General features: G+C 45.0%; 2 protein-coding genes across 2 annotated transcripts in view; one reads left to right on the top strand and one right to left on the bottom strand.

The window, feature by feature from the left end:
* PIAS1 (protein inhibitor of activated STAT 1) overlaps positions 1–11000 on the top strand; it is a 61551-nt gene extending 50551 nt beyond the window's left edge. The window contains 6 exon segments of the mRNA XM_074599956.1: positions 3186–3346; positions 5214–5344; positions 5604–5781; positions 6944–7086; positions 7408–7445; positions 8948–11000. Of these exon segments, the coding sequence (XP_074456057.1) occupies positions 3186–3346; positions 5214–5344; positions 5604–5781; positions 6944–7086; positions 7408–7445; positions 8948–9244 (948 nt within the window). The 3' untranslated portion in view covers positions 9245–11000.
* A 4659-nt stretch (positions 11001–15659) lies between these two features.
* On the bottom strand, positions 15660–22388 carry CALML4 (calmodulin like 4). Its single transcript, XM_074599955.1, has 5 exons — positions 22245–22388; positions 22086–22116; positions 20377–20517; positions 19518–19706; positions 15660–15977 (listed from the first exon to the last, which is right to left on the bottom strand). Exons 1-5 carry the CDS (start codon positions 22245–22247, stop codon positions 15880–15882), a joined length of 462 nt encoding a protein of 153 aa, XP_074456056.1. The 5' UTR covers positions 22248–22388; the 3' UTR covers positions 15660–15879.
* Between the last annotated feature and the right edge of the window lie 1363 nt (positions 22389–23751).

Genomic DNA, 23751 nt, shown 5'->3' with positions numbered 1-23751 from the left:
TCAGACTGTCCTCAGGTCTGAATGTAATTTTATTATAGCCTCCATATTTTTACTTGCTAATTTGTAAGCATTTGGCTCAGGGAGATTTTTTTTGTAAGTATTTTGTGCTTACTTTCTAATGCTTGAGTGGACAGTGTATGCTTTGAAAGTAAACATTGAAAATGCTGATTCGGTGTCCAACAGCAGAACCAAAAACTAAAGAATGATGCGTCTTCAGCTCTGTTAATGTGAGGGTGCTGTTCTCCCACCTCATTTGTTATGAGTGTGATTCCCTTGTGTGCATACTTTGATAAAAAATAAACGGAATTGTGTATCTGGATGGGGGGCAGGTTTAGACTTTATAACCTTTATTTTGCCCTCAAAAAAGTGCAGAGCGAGGCAGCTTCCTCTGAATTTGTTTTGGATTGCTGCTGAGCTTTTTTTAGCACAGAGGCCTGCTCTCCCTCCGCGACCGTGGAGTACGGAGAGAAAGCCGTTCTTAACTATTGGCTGAATCTCTCCAAGATGCAGCAGGCAAATGGGCTGGACCGAGTCTGTATTTCAGGAAGATGCTTGTATTCGTGTTCTTTTTTTCCCTTGAAATAAAAATAAATAAATCTCTGGCTCTGCAGCCGGACCAAATATTTAACTGAACAAAAAATTCCAAATCCAGCATTTTATTGCAGGGTTTTGCAGCTTTGTTTACAAATCCTTACCTCCTGTTTGGGATGCATTTTCTAGCATGAAAAGATAGCAATGTTTTGTATGCTTGTAAAATAAATTAATGCAGTGTTTCTTTTGCTGCCGACAGGCACGAATCAAAACAGTAACGGTGTTGGGAAACAGAGTTTTTCAGAAGTTGGGGTGCATCACTCCTTTTATGACCCCTTCTTGTGACAGTTCTGACACAGCTTGCCCAGTATGGCAGAGCTGATCTGGGAGGTTCAATGCCAAAAATGGGAAAGGAGACATCAACTTGTTAACGCTGAATACGCTGAGTCTGTCTGTGTCTGTACGGCTCTGGTTAAATCTGACTGCTCCTTAAAAATGAGAGCCACAGTCTTTATACCAACAGCTTGTGAAAATGTTTCTGGTTTAAATCTGCCTTTTTTTTTTTTTTTTTTTTACCTGGGAGGTGGGTATTTATGTTCTTCCTGCAGCATGTGTCTTTGACCTTCCTTATTTTTATTTTACACCATATTGAAGTATCCAGGTTTTATCTCCCGTACTCTTACTCTTGATCCTCGCTGAGCTAGGAGACTCTTACTGTGCCCAAAAGACAAATGAGCCATTGACCTGCCATCTGGGAGATAAGAATTCATAACAGACATGGATCAGGGGGCCTTGCTTTGTTGGGGGTTGATTGTGTGATAGAAATAATGTGCTTGGTCATGGATTTTGGGGGAGGGGGTGCCAAACACATGGCACATACAGCACCTCCTGCTGTCTGAGCTCTCCACCACCATTACTGCAGGCTCCCCAGGGAGTTCTCTGCTCCCCTCCCATCTGCTGGGGAGTTTTGTGACAGTGACTGAGAGCCAGAGGGAAGAAAAATAAGCAAGATCCTGACGTCTAGCTGAATTTGCTGGGCATGGGGTGGAGGGATTTCTGCTTACGGGGGATGCAAAAACAAACAAAAAAAAGGCATCATGGAGGAAGTAGTGGACTGTGAGTAGAGCCTTTGTTCTTGATATTGTTTTTGGTTTTCTGATATTCTGAGATTGAGTGCCATCCTGTGGCACCCATCTTGAATTGCTCAGAATCAGTATGCGTGACCACGGTGCTTGCTTAGGCCGTACTAAAAACAGTTCCTCCTACTATCCACTGCTGGAATTGGCTGAAGGTTTTCAAATGAAGTCATCGTGTATATTTTAGTCAAATATGTATAACTTCACAATACTCAGTATAAATAGTTCTTAATAAATAATTATTTTGTTGTTTTTTTAATGTGGGAAAAGCTTTGTTTAGACATTCCTACTTTTTCCCTTTAGTGTGGTCAGTTAATGCGACTCCTGATGTGCAGCGTAAGCACTTTGCCAGAAAACAATTGCTTGTTTTTTTTGTGAGGAGAGGAGACTTCTTCATTTCAGATTAATGTGAAATGCCTTTCACTGCCTAACCATTTTTTGCATTCAATGTAATCATATGTTAATGTGTTATGGGCTGGGTTAGCGGTGATCTATCTATCCAAGTCAAGCTATTCCTGTTCTGCTGTTTAGCCTAACCACTCGCTGCGTGTTGCACTCCTATGTTACCTGCTCAGCTTAGCACTCAGCTGTGCTTTTTGTATTAAACTTGGGGAAGCTTTGTGCTGGCCTGCCAAACCTCACTGTCCTGACCTTTCTACAAACTCGAAGGAGAGGATGGGCCCCATCTGAAAGTGTACTTTAGAACTCATTTTCTCCTGTCTCATCTTCTGTTAACATTTGCAGGCCCTTCGTAGTGTTGAAAGGGTATGATGGCATTACAGGGAGAGTCAGCTATTTGTATTTTGCACGAGAGAAAGGCAGCAAAATTTCAGGTTAACTCACAACTGTATACATAGCAGTGGTGTCTGTCACAGCAGGAGGAGTATAAAGTAGTTTCTTAAGAGTTAACAGGTGTGACTTCTGCGAGTAGTCACCTTCTGAGAGTTCTTTGCAGAAAGCAGTGCAAATGATGGAGTTAGAGAAACAAGTCAGGAAATGATCCATAATCCTGCAAATGCATTTTCTATAGGCTTGCTGCTGTGGCTGTAAAGTTAATCAAGTAGTTCTGGTGGCGCCCTGATGACTGATACACGGACAGCAGCTCGAATACACGCTGAACTGTGAGTGGATAGGAGAGGACTGACCCATGTTCATCAGCTTTTAAAACACTAATGAAGAAGAATTCTTGTTTGTGGTTCGTCCAGGACACTGATGTGTTACAGGTGCTCAGTGAGCTCTGACTTTTGTTAAGGGAATACGGAAGGATGTAGTCTTCAGTTTCCTTGATCAAAAGTAGTTAAAAATCTGATTTTCAGTAACCCTTTCTTTTATGTGACAATCAAACCTACAGGAAGGAGGGAACAGTGTATGTGGCATGTATTTTAATGAAAATTTGGATTTGTGAGAGCTCTTGAGTAAAACTCAACCTGTCTCTGTCTCTTTTCAGACAGAAAAGCCCCGTTTGTTAATTTAATACCAAGATGATGTAATCTTTTTATTTTTTTTCCCCTCTTAAAGCTTGGTAAAATGCGGCTAACTATACCATGTAGGGCCCTGACATGTTCACACCTGCAATGTTTTGATGCCACTCTGTATATTCAAATGAATGAGAAGAAGCCAACCTGGGTTTGCCCTGTCTGTGACAAGAAGGCTCCCTATGAACATCTCATTATCGATGGGTAAGTAAAGCTTGACTCAAAATGAAGGATGTACCTTACACTCTGTGTACTGTTCTCGTGCTGCGCAGAATACAGTGCTCTGAAATCTTGATTATCTGGGTGTGACATGTTTTAAGTTACCGTGTCCTTTAATTTCCCTGCTGTTGGTGAAGAGTTACTAAGCAGGTGCCTCTTCATTCAGTGTTCTGGAAGAATTGTGGTCAACAAGCTGTTAGAGTTAAAAATAATGAAAGGTATTCCTTCCAATCCTAGGTAAATTTTTGAGCTAAATGGTAACCCTGCCTAAACTCTGCCTAAAATGGTTGGGTTTTGGGGTTTGGTGGTTGTTTTTTGTTTTGGTTTGTTTTTTTTTTCCAATAGTCTGTAGTGCTGGATCCCCAGGAGAAAGAAATATATAGAGAATATATAGTTTTCTTTCTATAAAGAAAACAGCACATGTTGTCTTTACTTTTAATGAAGCAACTGCACAAATCTGGCGTAGTTGATATCAGGCATTCGTGTTAGATCAAATAAATACTGCCACCCCCCAAATGCATGTGTGGTTCCATGTACAATTATTTCACATTGGGGAGTTGCTATATATAGAAAGTGACGTAGAGATGGATTCCCTGGTACTGCCTACTGTAGAACATCAGTAAAATAAATACATTTAGTATTGGTCTCCATGAAGAAATGCCAAGTATGTATTTCCTGGGTTTGCATTTTAATTCCTAACCTTCTTTCCAAAATGTGATAAAGGAAGAGAACAGGTAGAGCCTTCTGAGCATACTCCCAGAATGTTTTACTCAGAAAAACCTTACCTACCAACCAACCCTGCCAAAACAAATAAACCCCCAAAAAGCAAAACAAAAAACCCCAAACAAACAGAACCCCAGAAAACCAACTCAGAAATGATTGGGTCTTTTTTTAATGAGTACACATGTTTCGCTTTGGTGACCTGCCAGCGACCCTGAGATTGCTTGGGATTCCCTTTACAGCCCTCCAAAAAGCTCTTGAAGAGACACTCGGGGCTCGCATAGGCTTTGGATTCATGGACCCTGAGATTTACAGGTCCTCTGCTTTGGATCAAAGAACCGTTCATTGTTCTAGGTTTCAGCCTAAAATAGTAAAGATGAAGAGCAGTAATAATTAAAACAACGCATTTTCCTTATTTCTTCTTGTGTTGCTAGATGTGGATGTTGGAGATGAGGTGGTGTAATTATAGCATCCTGAAGAGAAGGTTATTTCTAGAAAATGTTTCAATCTGGGAAAGAGTGAACTTTCTCGCTAATTAAAGCAAAGCTCTTTCCTGTGCAGAGCCACATGAATAGTCTTGGTCAAAAGCTGGAATTCCCGCTGGGAGTGATGTGGTGCCAGGATCCTAAAAGTTTTAGGAGACACAGCTAGCAGAAGGGGCTGCCAGTTTAGATTCCCATGCTCAGCTTTTGTTAGGAAGTTTTCACTTAAAAAGAAGAAAGGACATTTCAGGACTAGTTTTTAAGTACTCAGCTGTGTGGACTCCTTTAAGATACAGGTTTCCTTAGTTAAATATTGTCACAGATAAATGCGGGTAAGTAGGAGATTACGTTTTTCGATATTAATTCACATTCTTCCCTCATTTTGGGAAATGGAGAGTTCTGCGTCGTGACCTCTGCAAAATTCCGGTCTTGGGATTCTTTTTAGTGAATGTGCAGATTTTTGTTTTCGATAGTATTTTAAATCGTGACTCCTTTTTTATCAAGGAAGCAGATGAGAGAAGGGTAGAACAACAGAAGTTTTCAACTCTTTTTAAACACTACTTCAAACTTATACTGACTAATAAAGATATTGAGAAAGAAATGAGTTAAGCTGTTTTTGAGGACTGATATTCAATGTTTTTGATTGAAAGGTTGTTCATGGAAATCCTGAAGTATTGTACAGACTGTGATGAAATTCAGTTTAAGGAGGATGGATCATGGGCTCCTATGAGATCGAAGAAGGAAGTGCAGGAAGTAACTGCATCTTACAACGGAGTTGATGGTAAGTCGTGTTTTGAGATGTACGGACCAAATGTCGTACTGTCAAGTATTGATGTTCTTTAACTTCTCAAGGTGCACGTTTTTGCATGTATGTTTGTAGCTTTTAAAGATCATTTGCGAGAAAGATCGCTTGCGTAATACCCATTCTTTTATGCTAAGTTGTAAGGTTTATTTATGAAGGCATGTAATAAGCAGTGATGTTATCGTGATTGTGGTGGTGGTGTAAGCTACACCTTACAATGTTGGCTTACTTTCTGTAGGATGCATAAGCTCTTCCTTGGAACATCAGGTGTCTTCTCACCAACAGTCAAATAAAAATAAGAAAGTAGAAGTGATTGATTTAACCATTGATAGCTCATCAGATGAAGAGGAGGAGGAACCATCTGCAAAGAGAAGCTGTCCTTCCATATCTCCAGCATCGCCGTTAAATAATAAGGGGTGAGAATAAAATATACAGGCCAATGCAGGGAACATATAGTCTCAATGGAGAGTATTGACAAATCTCAAAAGAAATTCTATCTAGGAAGTTGCGTATTCGGATTATATCCTGATTTAATAGCTTATAGCAAATGGATTTCATCTCAGATCACAAAGCCTGAAAAGATTGGAATAACAAAATTGCGTAACATGACACAGTTTTTGAATTGCATTTGTGAAAATGAGCGTCCAATGGTGCCAAAAGGTTGTGGCTTAGAAGCATGTTTTTTGCAGATTTAGAAATGTTTTTCTTTCGTAGAGAAATAAAAAAGCAGCAGCATACAGAGAGAGAGCGTGAGAGGAGAAACGTGGGTGTGGTATGGGAGTGTGTGGGTTTTACCAGTGGTTCCTGCCAGTAGCATAGTAATAAAGAATGCCAGAATAACCTGATTACACCTAAGTAGCCAAGCTGTTTATAGCACCCTGTTTACATAAACATGTAGGGATGAAAACTGAGGCTAAACCGAAGGGATCCTGTTGTTGAACTGATTACTACTCCAGTGATGTAAATGACTCAGTGATCACTTAAAACTCCTCAAGACCTTTTTGGCTGTCTTCCATCGCTAATTACCTTGTAGAGCCTATCTGTCCTGTTGTTATGCAGATTTGTACCTTTCTGGGGGGTCTTGTCCTGGTTTAGGAGTATTTGTAGCATATTTGTTGCAGAGATCCCAATAACATTTATAATGAGTCATCAGTTTCTACTGTTTGAGACTGAGCTTTACTTTGCTTTTAAATTTGCTAGACTTCCAACTGTTTGGGCTACAGTCTGGCTTGGATTGTATTAACTTTTCTGATAAAATGTCATTGTGAGAAGAAAGTTTGGGGAACATGTGGTGTTCATGTTCCGCTCCCCTCCCCTCCTTTTCACAGCCCTTACAAGACTCATTGAGGTGCAGCAGTATTGTGATGCTTTCTAGTGAAGCTTTGAAATTAATTAGGGGAGTTGTTATACGCACCTGTCACAAAGCTCATAATGCATATTGAGAGGTTGACTTTGTGTTGAATTTGAAAATGGGCATACCCTGCACGGGACAGCAATAGAAATCCTTCAAATACTATTCTTCTAGGATTAAAGCCAAGACTATATTTTACGCTTGTAACAAGCCTTTGTTTCTTCCAGCATTTTAAATTTACCGCATCAAGCATCTCCTGTGTCAAGAACACCAAGCCTTCCTGCTGTTGACACCAGCTACATCAATACATCACTTATCCAAGACTACAGGCATCCATTCCATATGACACCCATGCCTTATGACTTGCAAGGTGAGCTTCTGACTGTAGCTGTTAAGTACAGCTCTCCAAGCAATAACAACTATTGTAAAAGGATTTAAACTTGCAGTCAGTGGAAAATATTATTTTGCACCCATCCACAGAGGATGAGATGGTATTTAAAAAAAAAAATAATAAAAAATTAGGTTAATATCGTAAGGTTTTAAAAGGTTCATGCTTTGCAAGCTCCAGTAGTGAAGAGAATCTGAAGTGTCGTCAGTATTACGTTGGTTGTATTTCAAAATAAATGGTGAAAAAATGGGGAGGTGCTTGTTTATTTTGAGAAGCTTAATCTTTTTCTTTGGCTCTTTACAGGTTTAGATTTCTTCCCTTTCCTGTCAGGAGACAATCAGGTAAGTCAAGGGAAATCAAGTCATATGGCAATACTCTTTTCTCAGGAGGACTTGCTGCATGGATGTATAGGCGAGGAAGGGGCAGATGTATGATGTAGGTGTAAGTGCAGGCAGGCTGCAGCTTTATTTTATACACATAGAAACTGTGACCAAACATAAGCATTGTCTAAACACTGGTGTAGGATGAGGCATAACAAAAGATAAACATTTCGGTTTCCGAGGGTTAAGCTCAGTCAGCCGCTGTTGAATGTAGAATGACTCTTGGCCGTGGCTGAAGGTCCACCAGCCACCTCCTTAGTTTTTCAGACCTGAGGTCTGGCCTTTGGCTATCTGGCAGTCTGGCCCCACCGCTGGGACTCTTGACAGGCCTGTACACAATTGGAAGAGTCAGGGGCAGCTCTGTTTTTTCTGAGGCTGTGTGCCCATTCATACCATGTTTGCCACCTTTCTGTAAGTGCTTACTGAAATGGACTAGGTTGGTGCTGGCTCCTCCAGTTTTGGGAACTAGGTAGGTCGTTCTCAAAAGGAATCTGGGTTGGCAAATCCTCCCGCTTGATCACTTTTCCTCCTGTGCATCCAAGAAAAGAAGGGAGCTGGGGTGACTCACCTGCCCTCTGTCCCTTCGTGTCCTGCAACCTCAAGTAGGAGAATTGCACTAAATGTAGAGGGATGCTTTCACATCATAATTAAGACCGGAGCCTGCACTGTAGAATTTGGATTCAGAAAAGCTGTCTTGATATTCAGTAAAACATAGATAGGAGAATTATTTTGAAACAATTAGCGTCCGAGTCTGATGCTGCGCTGATATGCACTGGTATAATTATGCTATAAATTTTGGGGAACGAGTTTGAATAGCTTGCATGGGTGTTTCACCATAGTGGAAAGAAATATCAGGAGCAAAATTACTCTGCAGAGAGACTGTATTTAAAATCTGATTCTTGATAGCTCAAGTTCTTGCCTTTCAGGGGCTGCCCATCAAAGAGTATAACTTGGGTCAGCCCTTGCTGCCGTCTGATGGGACTAAGCGTGCTATTTCCACACGTATTTTTCACAGAAGCATGCTTTCCTCCACCAACAGTGGTTAGCACATAGTTATACCAGCCGTGGTTGGTCTGTGACTTTTGAGCGGAGGAGAGGGATGGCAAAATGTTTCTTTGAATTTTAGGGAATTTTTCCATCAAGGAATTTTTTGAAGAGGTAGAAGAGTGCTGCTTCTTACTGTTTCTTATTGCTTTGGGTTTCTTGCAATACTGTTGCCTTTCTAGTGTTTGCTCTTATTAATACTAGTATTTCCAGTTTCTTTTGGCTTCAGAAATCAGGGGCTGCAGAGGTAAAAGTTCACTGCATCGGTCCGCTTACCTTACAGAAATGTTGAGTAGATGAGCTGGTGCGAAATCCAGAAGCTGTCAGAGCTTTAGCTTACAAATATCTTTTTTTATGCTGGTCTGAATCAAAACTATGGTATCTGAAATGTAACTTGAAAATGTTGTTTTTCCCCCCAGCATTACAACACATCCCTTCTTGCCGCTGCAGCTGCGGCAGTTTCCGCATCAGATGATCAAGAACTCTTACACTCTCGTTTTTTCCCATATACTTCATCTCAGATGTTTCTCGATCAGCTAAATGCAGGAGGAAGCAGTTCTCTGCCAGCCACAAATGGTAGCAATAGCGGCAGTAACAGCAGTCTTGTTTCCTCCAACAGCCTGCGAGAGAATCATGGTCATCCAGTTGCAAGTAGGAGCAGCACGGACACGGCGTCTATCTTTGGTATCATACCAGACATTATTTCATTGGACTGATTTTTGGAGTAAATGAACTCGTCAGAGGAAATCTTTGTGCTTGGTTTTACTTTATGTTAGAAACATAGACAAGTTTTTTTCCTTTTTTAGGGAAAAAAATTTATGTGTACAGAGAACAAAAGTATATTTTCAGTTTTACTTTTGTATATAAACCTAAGATGGCCTCACTGGTAAAAATAAGAAAAAAAAAAAGACAAAACAAAAAAAAACCATAAACGAGGAGCTTCGGTTCATTTTTATGGATGTTGAAGATTTTACACCTTTGCATTTTTCATGTAAGTTACTTTTCCCCCCCCCCCATAGTTTGGACACAAATGGCATTATTTTCTTCACAGTAACATAAACAGGAAAGGAGCTGAACTTTTAAAGTTCAAACTTTAAGAGAGGATTTTTTTCTCCTCTTGGAGACATTTACCTTTGGTGGAATCTAATTCCCTCATCCCATAGTTAGTGCCGATTTTATTATGCTTAAAGCAGAATAAGCCCTACCCAAACCGTTTCACAGCATCCCCTCTGTTTGCAGGACATAGCCTTTCAGGAGTGGGCTTGGTTTTTTGGGATTTTTTTTTTTTTTGGTCGTTTCTGGTTCTACATGATCCTTTATTAAGACAATTTTTTTTTTTTAATTCCATGCTTTAATCAAGCATGTCGCAAGCTCATTAGTGCACCAATTATTCTTGAGGGCCGGACTCAATAAAATCTGAGGCAGAGGATTTACTTGGCTGTGCTTATGTGGGACGAGACAGAGAATTTGTGTAGCATCTAGCCCCAAATAAAAGCATTGACACATTGGACTGTAGGGTTTTGTTTCTGAGAACTTTGAAATCCTTTTAAAATAATGTAAGATCCTAATCAGCAAAATATTAAGCATGTGTCAGTTTTAAATTTGTGGAACTGCTTGTGCTTTAAAGTTAGCCATGCGTGTGTAAATGGGCCATTGAATTGAGGCCTGTCTTGTTCTGTCTGGAGAAACCTACTTTTAGCTCTAGTAGATCCAATTTCTGCTTAAAAGTGAACTTGTCAACAAAAGGAAGAAAATACAAATACCAATACACTATTGCATGGTTTGTGCAGCTGATAATGGTCTTGGTACACTGTCTTCTGAGTTCACATTCATCAAAATTAATATTAAATGTTCAATGTGAGTCTCTTCAACCAAAACCCAACCCAATAAAAAAGCCTCACCCTGTAGCCCATGTACTCAAATGTATTGCTACCTATTGAAGTCTCCTAGGGTAGTAGGTTTCAAAATTCAGTTTTCTCTTTTTGGCCGTGTAATTAGTTTGAGTTCCCTGATTTTTCAGTATGCTTATGTTGAACTTTGAGCCATACTTACTTCCTGATTTCTTTTTTTTTTTTAAGTTGTGCATGACATAGGAAAATCTTTTTTTTAGAACTGGTGGGTCATTTGGGCTGATCCGTTCTTATTAAAGAGTGAAATGTGTAAATAGCTGGAATGCAGTTTTTCAGGAGATTCTTTAAAGTAAGAGAAGGGGGAGGGAAGGAGGTGATTCTCTTGTGTCCCAAAGTCCATGTCAGAGAGAGTAAATATTTCCTCTGGTGTGAAAAATATTTTTATAACTGGTTGAAAGTGCAGGTAACAAGTTTATCAGGAAGAGAGAGTAAGGAATACTAAAATTAGCAGATTCTTGTCTGAATTTTTAATGTCCAAAACTGTTGATTGCAGCTAGTTGCTTTGAGCGTTGACAAGGGCCACCTTTTGCCTATGAAGTTGTCTCAAAATCTTGCATTGATTAAAAAAGAAAAAAAAAGGAAAAAAAAAAAGGAAAAAAAGAAAAAAAATCTTTAATCCAAGTAGCATTAGGTATTGCTGTATGATCAGTCGTATGGTTATTTGAAAGGTTCACATTATGTGGCATCAAAATTGTTTTTAGTGTTTTTACAGCATCCCTCTGCCACTAAATAGTTGACTTGAATTTTGAAAACAAATGTTTGTGTTTATATGTATATGTGTGTGTATATATGTATTTATAGATCTGTGTGTGTGAGTTAAAAGTGAGTTAAATAGTTTTTCCCATGCATGTGTATTTCATACATATCTGGCTGATATATATATTTCACCATACACCAATTTTATAATTTATTAAATGTCAGTTAAAAAAAATAAATAAAAGGATAGAAAATGGGAAATACTTATTTTTTAAACTCAGTCTGATTTTGAAGTGATTAAACCTACATTAGGACTATATCTCATACATTTTAGTCATGAATACTAACCTGGTAACTTCAGAGCATATGCTTTGCTATAATACCGTTTGTAACTCCGGAGTACGACTGCCATCAGTGTCACTGGGAGCCTGCGTGTCCCCAGCTTCTGAAACACCTAAGAGAAATTCAGGAGAGCTTGTGGCTATTTTACTGACGATTGTGGCGATGTTTCCATTGACTGTATTGTTAAAGATGACCTGGAGAGCAGCTTATGTCGCTTTTGACAATGGTATTAAAAAATCTTGTTAATTCACATATGAAATTAAATGTGGCGAGCGTGTGGTAACAGAATCTGGCATCTTTACACCTGTCTTAGCTTTTGGAAAGTGAGGCCAGCTGATGGTGTCTTCCACTTCCTCACGAGTCACCCTGAAGGGAAGGAAGGCCGTTCAGTTCACTGTTGTCATTTTTTAACCTCATTGCTCTACAAAGACGGGACAGAAATGTTCTTACGTCCTCCTTTGTGGTATTAACCCCATATGCTTTGTGAGTATTCCTGTTTCATGCTAGGGTGTTCTTTAGAGTTGATAATTCTCTGTGCCTCTGACCACGGTTAACGTTGCTTGGTAGAAGTCTCAGTCTGAGTTCTGGACAAGTTCCCTGCAAATGTCACTCCAAAACTCACTCTCCGTTAGTTCGCACATTACCGAAGACGCAGTAAAGCAACCCAGGGTGGCCTGGCTTGCCGTGATGCTCCCTTCGCTGCAGATTGCAGAGTTTCTGTCATCCTTGGACCAGTGGTCTCTTGTCCTCAAATTCTTCCACTGGAGGAGTGGGGTGCGCGCACATGTGCACGTGTGTGTTACGTGTTGTGCTCCGCGTGCGTGTACAGATGCACGCGGCTCTTTGGAGAGCAGGGTGGAAGTGGCTTTGAATGGCTCTCGAGGGCATTACTGACGCATCCTTTAGAAGATGAACAACTGCGCTAAACTATAACCTATGCCGTGCGTTAAAAACTGTGTAGCGCTTCCATAAGGATAGAGGTGACAGCAGTGTCGGGCTTGCCCCTTCCTCTCCGTGGCAAGGATTCAATAAGCCGTTCAAGGACGGGATGACCGATAGATTATTTTCTTTTTTTTTTCATTGGACTCTCTTGGACCTGCCTCCCAACGCAGAGCTGAGGACTGTGAGGAGAACGTTTTGAAAATTAATTCTTTGTTGCAGTTTAACATTTCAGGGTTTTAAGCACATTTTAAATAGAAAGGATTTTGTTTTGTCAGTGTAACTGGTTTTTTTAGTTTCTTTCTCTTTCTTTTTTTTTTTTTTAACAGAGCTTAGATTTCTAACAAGGGAAAATTGCTGGTGGTCCCCGAAAGTGCTGCTGTTAATTGTTTTAATTAACAAAGGGAAAAATGTATATAAGCAGAATATTAAAATTACCATTAATTCCATGAATTTAAATCTGTCATTCATTGCCTTAAAACTTTCTCTTAGTTTCCATACGGCATGCCAAACCAGTAAATGGCTTTTAAAAATGTATAGTAGACCAATGTCAGTTTGTATAAAAGTACCAAGTGAAAATATTTATTATATGCATTGGAAAAAAAAATGGTTTACCTATTGAATGTTACCTGTTTATGTAGAAATCTTTAGATGTAATAAAAAGCATTCAGTTACGTTGTGTTTCCTGGGGGGGCAAAAAAAGGGGGGGAGGGGAAAGCAGGGTGTTTTCTGTGAACTGAGGGTTGCAAAGGTCCCTTTTGAGCCCGAATGCTTCGCTTCTCGATGTTTGGTGGCACGGAGTGTCTCGCACTTGTCTCCCCAGGCTCTAACAATGCTGCTTTGTTTGGTGAGTGTGTGTGAGGAGCGGTTTCTTTTTTGCTAGCTTTTATTTGGGTAACGTTTACCCACCCGGAGAGGGTAGGAACCGCCTGTTAGGATACAGATGCATTCTGGAGTAGTCCAAAGTGATTTTGAGTTGATCAGTCCCCATGACATACAAGCTTTTATATTGTCTGCAGCTGAAAGGATTTGTTAATCAACTGTTCTGGTCAGTAGGGAAGAATTAAGCTGCGTATTGGATCGTTTGTAGTTTGCCTATTGATGCATATTGGAAACAAATGCTTCTAAATGAACTCCTTGTTTCATAAGCTAATTATGCTCATGCTCAAAAGTGACGAGGTTTTTGCTGCCCTTGGTCACTGGTGCTTCCGGAGCAGAGGTCTGGAGCAGCTCCGGGGGGCAGAAGCCGAACTCGGCGCTGTGGCCGCCCTCCAGCAGGCACTAGTGCGCAGAGGCTTGGTGTGGAGGTAGGTGAGTTGTTTGTCCAAACATCGAGATTAACTCTGAACGGTGGGGAGAAGATTGTAAAGGAAATCATATCCTTTGATTTGTTCTTAGTTTTTCCTAGGGAATCCTAGTGCTGTTTCACTGTATAATGTTTTTCTGGAGTGTTATCTGAGTGGTGAGCTGCTTCTAACTCTGATTTTCAGAGAAACAAGGGGGTTTTTTTGTTTGTTTTCTATCTGTGGAATAGGAAGAGCTAATATAAGAATTGAGAGATGTGGTAGACAGGTATGAGAAAGTATGTCAGTTTCCCATCAAACGAAGTTTATTTTCCTGTGAAGCGTGATCCTTTGCTGTTCAGAGAGCCTTTGGAGTTAGTACCTTGGCGTGTCAGGATCTGAGTTGGAGCTTACTGGGTTAGTCTGGGACTGCATCTTGTGAGGACTGTGGGCTCTGCAGCTTGGCTCTGAATCAAGGGAGGCTGGGCACAAAGCTGCCATTTCTCTGAAGGATACGGCCTGGGTCCGCTTCCGTTTCATGCCCAGCGTTCAGCACATCATTTAATCTTTTGTGCTTTTTTTACCCCCGTGTAATAATATTCCATGAGAACAATCCCTGCCTTACCCTTCTAGAGACACCGTTACTGATTTGGAAGGGTTAAGATTGGCTTTTGCTTTGTTTTTTTTTTCCGTTTCTAACCAAGTTTGTGCTGGGTACAGTCCTGGTTGATTCCAGGTGTTGCAGCAGCGTGGGATGGTTTTGGTGGTGACTGCAGCCTGCGGTGTTCAGGCTTGTACCTGCAGTGGCTGCAATGATTCCACAAATTGAGCAAAGAGCGAGTTAGTTGCTTCAGTGATAAAGACTCAGAATTAAAAAAAAAAAAAAAAAAAGGGCAGAGAGGCATGGGTGGAAGGAGGGGAAGGGGGTTCCCGGGGGTGGAAGCCGGCAGCATACATGGCAGGAGCGTGTGCTCTGCCAGCGTCCTGCGCAGGTTGCTGCTTGGGCTGTGACGGTGCAGCGATGGTCTCTGCAATTTTCCAGTTGACTCCAGAGAGAATCTGCGGGATGTTGTCCTAGATTTCATACTGGTCTGAGGACCTTAGCTGAGGCTGCCAAGATACAGATGGAATAAGATCAGTAACGACTGCTGTGGGTCGCGTTGATTTTTAATCAGTTGAAAGTCAAGAGAGATGGGGTGGTTTTTTTCCTGTTGTAGAGAAACTGAATTTTCCTGGCCCCTGTTTTTCCCTGCCAGGCTGTCTCTGGGAGTATGTTCTGGGCAGCTAGCCCAGGGCTTGGTGACAGATACATTTACCAAGTGCAGCATTTTCAGCATGTTGCCTCAAAATGCAGGGGCAGCTTCACTGCACAGAGACTTAACGTGGCGAGATACTGTACCTTAATAAATACTGTGACACAAGTACAACAGTACAGAGATCTTGTGTGCTGGAGGAGCGAAAAACGAGGAGGAAAGAGACACAGCGATCATAGACTGTTCCTGTGCTTGGAGACTGGGAGTTGTCCTCCGCAGCCGGCGTCACCGACCGAGGGAGCGGGAGAATTGCCGGCTGCCTGTCTCCTGTCGCTCCGGATGGTCCCCGGGGATGTGGCCACCACGCCAGCGGGGCTGTAAGCCTGACAGCTTCCTGACAGGGGAACATCTGGTTGGGAGTTACCTTGTCGGATGATACCATGGATCCACGGAATACCGGGGAGCTGTGCATAGTTGTACTAAATTTACCACCGTCGTGACATAATCGATCTTCCCGGGGAATCTGTTCTACACAAAGAACTGCGTGTGGAAGCAGCAAATGGTTATGGGTGATGCCGACTTCTTGGAACGCAGTCACCGTGAGACCTTAACAAGTCCTTATTTATGCCACAGTCTGTAGACTTAAATACATTTTAAAAATAAGAGTTGGGGTTTTTTTAAGCATGACACATTTTACACAAAGGAACTCAGTTTATTTAAATTCAGTTTATTTAAATAACTGAGCTCACATCTTGTGACAGCATTTCTCCAGAAATGGGGTGGGAACCCGTGTAGGTGTAAGCACTATCATCAAGGCAAAACAAGGATTTTTAAAGGCAAATGATGATTCCCGAGTCCAGGTAGTAACTGGGAAAAACCGAAGTCAAAGTTTCAGGTCCTGCTCCTAGCAAATATCTTGTTTTGAATTTCAGTAGTCGACCGTAGGAAGACAAATGATGCGGACAAATTCTTCATATTTTATTGTTTCACTTGTTCCAATTTTGGCTTCTTTTAGCAGGTCGTCAACTGAAGGAAAGAGTAAAAGACAATAGTAAGTTTGAGTGGCATTTATCCAGGGATGTTGTGATCTTCAAAAGAAGAGCAATGCAAGTTTGGGGTTTTCAAATCATTTTTGTTAGAAGTAATAAATTCTGGGATCAGTTGGAGGTGTCATCCAGATAGTAGGTTTAAACTAGCACCAGTTAGCACCTTGATTTCCATGTCTCAACTGTCTGGAGCGGAGATGCCCATCTCTTTGAGTTCCACGTGGAACAGATTTACAAATTGAGGCCAAATCAGCTTTTAATTGCTCTTGGTAGGAGTGGCTTATGGGGTTTGAATAGCAAAGCTGTCCCTCTTCAATTTGGCCAAAACTAAGTGCTCATGCAGGTTGTGTGCCCAACTTTCAGTAGTTTTGCGTGATGGTGGTTAATATCGGTGGGCCTTTAGTGTTTGAAAGCAGAGAGTAGTGACAGAAAAGAAGTGGAGCTTTGGGAATGCCTTGGCAGTGATGGCAGTTACCCAACTTAAAATGTTCTCTTCTGTACAGGCTAAACCATTAAAAGGTATTTTTCCTGTCAAATAATGTCAATAAAAATAGAAGAACGTAAGAAATAACACATAGAAAAGTGATGTAAGTGTTGCTGAATGGAGCTGCTACTGGGAATTGGATGCCATATTCCTTTGGATGCTGGGAAAGAAGGCGAATTCCCTTGTTGGCTTTACCCATAACATACAGTGGGCGGGCGCTAAAGCGACCAAGAGAGACCCAGCAGCTTTTATTTGATAATGTTTTGGGCAGTGGTTTCCTTCGATAAGGTATCTAAGGCAGTCCAGAAGAGGTTTTCCCTTGCTGCTGTTGAGTGTGTCCAGTTTCGCGAGTGTTTGCCGTTGGATGGGTGGTGGCCGGACGCTACACGGAGGGATGGGGCAGGAAGCTGTTGGCTTGTGGGCCTGCGTCAATCGTTTGCTATTTCATTAGTGGGACACCTTCTAGGCGTTCAGAGCCTGATGATGGACTGTTGAAACAGAGGGATCGTACGTGGCGACGTGCTAATTACGAGTCCTCTGTAGTCTCGTGCCCGTGCGGGGCTGGTGTCACCTGGCCGGGGCGGCACCGGAGTGCCGTCCCCTTCGGAAACGGGCGAGGGCAGGTCGGCAGAGCCCGCTCTGCGTTTCCACTCCTCACCTACTTGGCTGAGGTTGCGGGAACGGCCGTTGGGGCTGAACGAGCTGTGGTTTGTTTAAATAAGACTCGGAGCGCTCGTGCTGGAGCAGAGAATAACAGCTTTGCAGTTGTGAAATCCAGGGGGAAGGTCGTGGGAGGAGGGGAGGCTGAGGGGGAGAAAAGCTGCTCTTACTGTAAATACTTGTGGAAGGGCCTCTACGAGCAGCGTAACCTGTTTCCTCCCTCCACTCGTGTATGGGGTGAGACGCTGCTTTCCCCTGTGTTTGCAGGCAGGTATCGGTGTGTGTAAAGGGGGGGTGAGCTGCTGCCGGCAGGGTCTGGTTGCAGCCCGGGGGGCGGGGGGGGCAGAAATAAGGGGCTATCGCGAGAATTTACTGTAAGGTAAGGGACAGTTCTTTCTTTCCAGGAGATCTAATCCTCCTTTCAAAAAATACCCTGATGGTAATCAAATGCTTGTGAGGACATAAATTTAAAAAAAAAAAAAAAAAAAAATTAATTCTTCCCAGGATAAATATACCACAGAAGAAAAATGTGTCATTTCTCATCTGGTAAAAGGACGTTAAATTAAAACAAAGCAAAGGCTTTTCTGGAGCCACTGTAAATGAAGGTACGTGCCAGTGGTTACTGAACAATCGCAGATGCTAATGAAACTGAGCCTGTTTCGGCATCAAATATTCATAGCAGCTCAGCAAGCTGGAGTTCAGCGTGTCGAGCCAAAGGGGGAATTTCTTGTTGAGAAGAAGCATCGCTTGCTAGGTTAGGATCTATAGTGCCTTGTTAGGAGGTGGCGTGTGGGCCACGCATCTACGCTCAAAGCAATGGGAAATCCCCCTGCGCTCCCCGGATCTTTGTGTAAGGGAGGTTCTTGCTAGGATGCCTTTAATTAGGGTTAATGTCTCCATGTCTTCACTGTTCAGCTCTCGTAATCGCTCTGGAAGTGTTCTCAGATGTACGTAGCTCCATAAACTATTATTCCCGTGAAACAACTGAAGAAAACACTCAGAAGACGTGCCTTGTTGGCGCGTCACTCGTGAAGCTGGTGATGGTGACTGGACCGACCAGCCTTGCTCTGATTAAATTCTATTTTAACAGGAGAAAGGACAGTTCTCGTACCCCCGGGGAGCCTAATGGGGTCTGTACAAACCCCGTAACCCTGGTCAAACTCACTCCTTGTCCCTAGCAAACTGGCGACAGGTTTTTCTACTTGCGCTCAGCCAAAGATGGGGCATTGATGTGCGAGCTCCGGAGCCCGCAGCGGGGTCGGAGGGGCGAGAGCTGGAGAAGGAGCCGCGGGGGGGGCGGTGGTTTGGAGCGAGGAGGGGACAGGAACCCCCCCATCCCCAGGGCTGGCGGGCAGAGGGGTGTGTGGAGGTGCTGCCCTGCCTCCCCGCAGGCCTGGGCCCCCTCCCGCAGCCCGTGGAAGCTGGAAGAAGTGGGGCGTGCATTTAAAAAGTTCATATACGTGCATAAAATGCCTAGAGCGAAATCAGCTGTCTCAAAGGTTTTGATCATTTTCAGCTTCCTGACAATTCCCTCCTGCTGTGCCCCGTGGAGGCAAACTTTGGACAAACAGGACAGGGTTTTTTTCTCCTTTAGAAGAATCTTAATTAAGAAGTCCATCTCTCTTGCAAATTGCACTGGCCACAGAGGTCACCGCAGCAGCTCTGGTGGGAAACGGCCAGCGCTCCGTACAGCATCCCTGCAGCTGGGGGGGCGGCGGACGCTCCCAGCGCCCTTGGTGGGACAGACGCTGCCTTTATAAATAACAGTGGAGCATCTCGCGGGGGGAAAAAATCATCATTCAGGAACCAACTGGAGAAAGGGAGAAGGTCTCTCGGTTAACGGGCAGCTGGCTTGTCTCTTCTGCGGGGCACAAAACCTGCTTGGCGATGGTGGCAATGGGCAGAGGCCGACAGCGGCGAGGGGACCCCACCGTCACGTGAGTCTAATTAGCTGCAGTGAGGTGACGTCACTCACGCGCTCTGCTCGGCGCTGGGAGCGCTCCCCGCTCTCTGCCTGGGCTGGGCTCAGCCGGGGGCTCTGGTTTTTGTGGGCAGAGTGTTTTAAACGAAGGCACGAGCTCATCGAATGGCTGTGGCAGGAAAGAGACTGGTGCCGGTGGGGTGGACCCGGGGGCACGACGGCACGGCGCGATACCCGGGGGCACTGCACATCTCGGGCACGATGGGGGGGACATCCCTTGGGGGCACATCCCTTCTCCCCCCACCAAGGGTACCCCAGCACTATCTGCTGCTGGCCCAGGTCCTTCCTGGCTTCCCAGCTGGAAGCGCCTGATCCCAGATTTGACTACAGAGGAAAATCAGGAAGGAAATAAGAAGATGGGGAGCATTTGATAAAGTCCTGGAATTGCAAAATACCTTCTTCCTCGGAAAGCTTTTCTCCCAGTCTTGTAAGTTTGGCTCTCAGCTCCGAAACGCTGATAACGCCTCTCTTCTGCCTGTCTATCATGGACAAGGCCGTGAGGATTTCCTTCTCGGGTTCCTCCTGCTTCATCTGCCTGTATATTATATTCAGGAAAGTGGAGAAATCCAACTCTGCGTTTCTGTCTGGAAAGATAAGAGCAGATTCTTTAGATGTGGCTCGGTTTTGTAGTCTGGATCCAGACCTAAGCACCCCGCTCCTCTCCCCCCGCAAGTCTCCCCTCCTGGGCCACCTTTTCCCTTTTGCCTGACTCTGGTCTGGACTGGGATGGACCTGCTCCTGGGGGCTTTCTCCTGGCCCCAAACCCCTTTTATAGCTTTGCTACACTTGTGCTCTGAAACGTCTGTATCCAGACTTTTTAATCCAGCCCGCTTTATCTCATGATTCTTCTTGTGCTGTGCTTTGAATTTATTTATGTGTATCTGCAGAGGAATGTCTTCCTGTGCTCTTCTGCCTCTGCTGGTTGGAGTGGATGGTTTCCCATCCTCGGGATCCATAATCAATACGTATGCCTCCGGCATACACGCTCTTGAAGCTTTTCTTTTTTAATGGCACTATTTAAATCTGGGCGCTGGATTGGCTTTGTTCACCACCTAGAACATCGGACTAGGTTTTGGTGGCTGCTCTTGGTTTGCTGTGTTGCCTGGGCTGTTTCGCCTGAGACTGAATATTGTCTGCTGGGCTCCGGGCAGCCTCCTTGCCTTTGCACGTAGTCTCCTGGCCACAGAAAAGCTGGATTTCTGCAACCGTAATGCAGTGTGTTTTATTCCCGTGCGAGCGCTGCGCGTTCCTTACCGATCTTGTGCAAGTGCAGGTGTCTCTGCACCTCTCCTGGCGTCGGGCTGGCTCCCAGGCACCGCATCACTGCCATCAGGTCGGAGGCTTTTATCTTGCCTTTTTGTTTCTTGTCGTACAGAGAAAAACATTCCTTGAACTCTAATTAAAAACCAAAACTCTCTGTTATGCCATGTAAGATTACATTGATCTACTGGTGACGTTTCTTCTCCCGTTGCCCGGCCGGGCGGCGTTGGTAGGGTTCCAGCGGGGATATTGTGTCTGGTTCAGGGTGTCTCGTTTCAAGGAAGATGATGGGCAGTGGGGGAGGACCCCGGGTAAAGTGCCAAGGGCAATTAAAATCCAGGCTCGTGAATAGCTGAGCTAATTGGGGTCCTTCAGCCTAATGAAGCAAGCCTGAAAGTGGAGTCAGGCTTCCAAATATGTAGAATGCTGTTAAAAAGTAATTTTTCTCTGCCTTCACGGTGGGAAGGAGAGGGTGCTAAAGGGATGAGCCTTAAGGAGTGGTGGAGGATGCTGGTTTGGTCCCTGCCATGGTCTCTGCAGGGTCTGGCCCTTGGCCTGCCACCGGCTGGACTTTAATAAAAGACAAAAGAACGGAAAATGTGGCATTTGCCAGTCTGCAGTGCTGTCGGCTGCCTGCGTTTAGCGGAGGAGAAACCGCCAGCCCTGCTGCCATCCCGCCGCGGTGTCTCCGCTCCCTCGCCTCTCCCCTGCCCGCCAGCCCTCTCCCCTTCCCCCCCAGCACGGGCTTCCTCAAATAAACGAGTGCGGGTTGTGGCTGACCTAGATAAGGCTGACATCTCGCATCCTCCCTTCCCACTGTGCTGCCGGCGCGGTGGCCGGCTCCTCGGCATGCTCCACGCCAACGGGGACAGTGCTGCGTGGGGCCAGTCCTGCTGCTTTTGGTGCCATCACCTTCCACCCCCCTCCTCATCCTCATCCTCTCTGTCCCTAGACCTTACTGCAGGCGCATCCCCGTGGGTGCCGTGACCCCGTGGGTGCTGCGTCCTCCCCCTGCCCTGCAGCAACCCTGCCGAGCCGCTGAGCCCGAGGGTGCTGCAGATTAACAGATTTGCAATAATACTCTTATTTCGGCTTTCTTCTGCCGTTCTCGTAGCAAACCCTTCCTCATTCCTGTCCAAGGCAGGGGTCCCCTTTCCTGGGGAGAGCCCTGGTGCTTCGCAATGAGAATCTGTACCTCCTGCACCATCTCCTCCCCTCCTCTTCCTCCTTCACCTTCGCTCCCATCATAGGTGAAGCCTTGCCAGGCTCCAGCACGGCAAGCGGTCGCCTGAAATTTCCCCTGCCTGGTCTGTGCTGGGTTGGCCAGGGCAGACGCGTTTATGGGTTGGGAGGATGCTGGTTAACCTCCCCCTGCGATCCAGCGCGGGGGGCTGCGCCCGCCTTCACCTCCCTGCCTGTGCCCGGCACCGTCTTAAGGAAACTGGGGAGATTTCTCTGGTTTCAGAGCAAGCGGATCCCCTCGGGAGCTGGGGGAGGGCAAGAGGGGGGAGCACAAGCCCAGGCAGAGACCCTTTTTTAGGGAGAATGCATTTATATACGTGTGTGTTTGAACATACATATATATATATATATGATCCTCAAGATCCCTTCCAACCTAAACCATTCTCTGATACATATATATAAAGCTTGTTAAGCTGTTCTTGCTATTAAAAAAAAAAAAAAGCAGAACAAACTGTACATACCATTAATTTGATCCTGGGACAGAAATTTTGCCTGTAGTGTGATGGGGGGGCGGGGGGGAGAGGAGAAAGACAGGAAAAGAAAAAGAAAAAAGAGCTTTAAAATCTGGGCGAGGGGAGCAGGGGTTGAGCAGTTTGTATCAGCTGAAGCGCTTCACTCACCATTATTTTGGGGGCCCTCCTTGTGTTTTGTGCTGCTCGTTGGGATCGGAGGCGTCTGCTGCTACTTTTCTATTCGATTAAGGGCTAAAGTCCGCCAGCCCAGGGTGGAGTGTGGCCGGGCTGTAATAAATACCCCGCTGCTATGGCTACGAGACCTGATCCCTGCCAGGGCTGGATCCCGCTGCCAGCACGGCTCCTGCTGGTGTGCCGTGGGGAGAAGGGCCCTCCCCAGCCTGCCCCAGGACTCGGGACGGGCCCCTGGGGGGTGATGCTGTCGGGAGGAGCTGGGAAGGAGCTTCCCTCGGTCGGGGTTTTGGGGTGTTCGGGATCAGGCGGGATGGAGATGAGCTGGTTTGAGCACCGAAGGTTTGATAATCTCAAGGAGCTGCGCACCTTGCGCTAAGCTGAGCTGCTGGGAGACAAATCCAGCCTCGCCGAGGCGGCTGGGGAAGGGCGCGGAGGGGGGGATTTACGGCTTTGCAGCTCACTGCTGCAGGGGTTTTGCTGGTGGGCAGGAGGAGTCGTCGATTCGGGGTTTGCACGTCCTGGCTGAGCTCTGCGCTGGGCATGGCTGGCCACGTCGCTGTGCCCTGGCACCCCTGCCTTTGCAGGGGAAGGGGGGGTTTAGGTGTGCCCCCTGCAAACCCGGTGGAGCTGGGACATTGCAGATAGATAGGCTGAGAAGAGAAGGGATTTTTTGCATGGCTTAAAAAGACCCCTGTTGTCTGAGTTTTTATTTATTGGCATTTATTTAGTTGATCTGCTTTGGAGCAAACAGCCTCCAGCACTGCTGTGTCTTGTTGCAGCCCTTGGCTGGGACTGGGAAGGGGGACGCCGAGGGAATGACGCTGAGGGGGGGGCTGCGGTGAGACCGGAGAGCTTCTGGGGTTTGACCCTGGGTGTGGGGGGCAGGCAGAGCAGCCAGCTGCTGCGGACTAGCCCAAACAGCTGTGTTTGCTCAAGTCTTCTGGTCCCTGCCAGCGCTCTGCTTCTGCCACTCCGTTGACGTTCAAGCTGGTGAAAAGCAGGTATTTTACATGAACGTACGATTTCGTCCCATCCTGTCCCCTACAAAAGCAGCCCAACCACCAGCTCGGCGGGGTCCTCCTGGCTGCGGGAGGGGTGATGCTCTGCCTCTCTGGATCTGCTGGTGCTTGAAGTATCCCAAAAAGAAGCCCAGTGGCTGCGCAGGCAGGGCTAGCATGGGGGGGTGGGGAATGAAGGACCTGATGCCGGGCTCTGGTGGAGACCCAGACCCACGAGCAAAGTATTTAGTGGCCGTAGTGACCACCATAGCATGGACCGGACCCTTCCCAGGGCAGACACTGCTCTGTTACAATGACACATTCCCGATCCTTAAATATCATGGGATAAAGGTTCTCCCTTCGAAGAGCAGAGCTCTTCAGGAAGCAACGTGAGTCACTCGGCTTTTACCAAATGTTTTTATTCAGTATGTTTTGCTAATAGCTTTTTTTACCTTCTACCGTTTGGATTCCGTCACGCAGGG

Source organism: Larus michahellis, chromosome 9 (assembly GCF_964199755.1).
Source record: "Larus michahellis chromosome 9, bLarMic1.1, whole genome shotgun sequence".
Classification (NCBI taxonomy): Eukaryota; Metazoa; Chordata; class Aves; order Charadriiformes; family Laridae; genus Larus; species Larus michahellis.
The sequence above is the reverse complement of the archived record's forward strand: the minus strand, read 5'-3'. Positions and strand labels throughout refer to the sequence as shown.

Coding starts and splice junctions, on each gene's coding strand:
- CALML4 (XM_074599955.1), bottom strand. Junction 20,518..22,085: donor GTCCCAGGATCAAATTAATG/GTATGTACAGTT, acceptor GTTTTTAATTAG/AGTTCAAGGAATGTTTTTCT. Junction 19,707..20,376: donor CCTGCACTTGCACAAGATCG/GTAAGGAACGCG, acceptor TTATCTTTCCAG/ACAGAAACGCAGAGTTGGAT.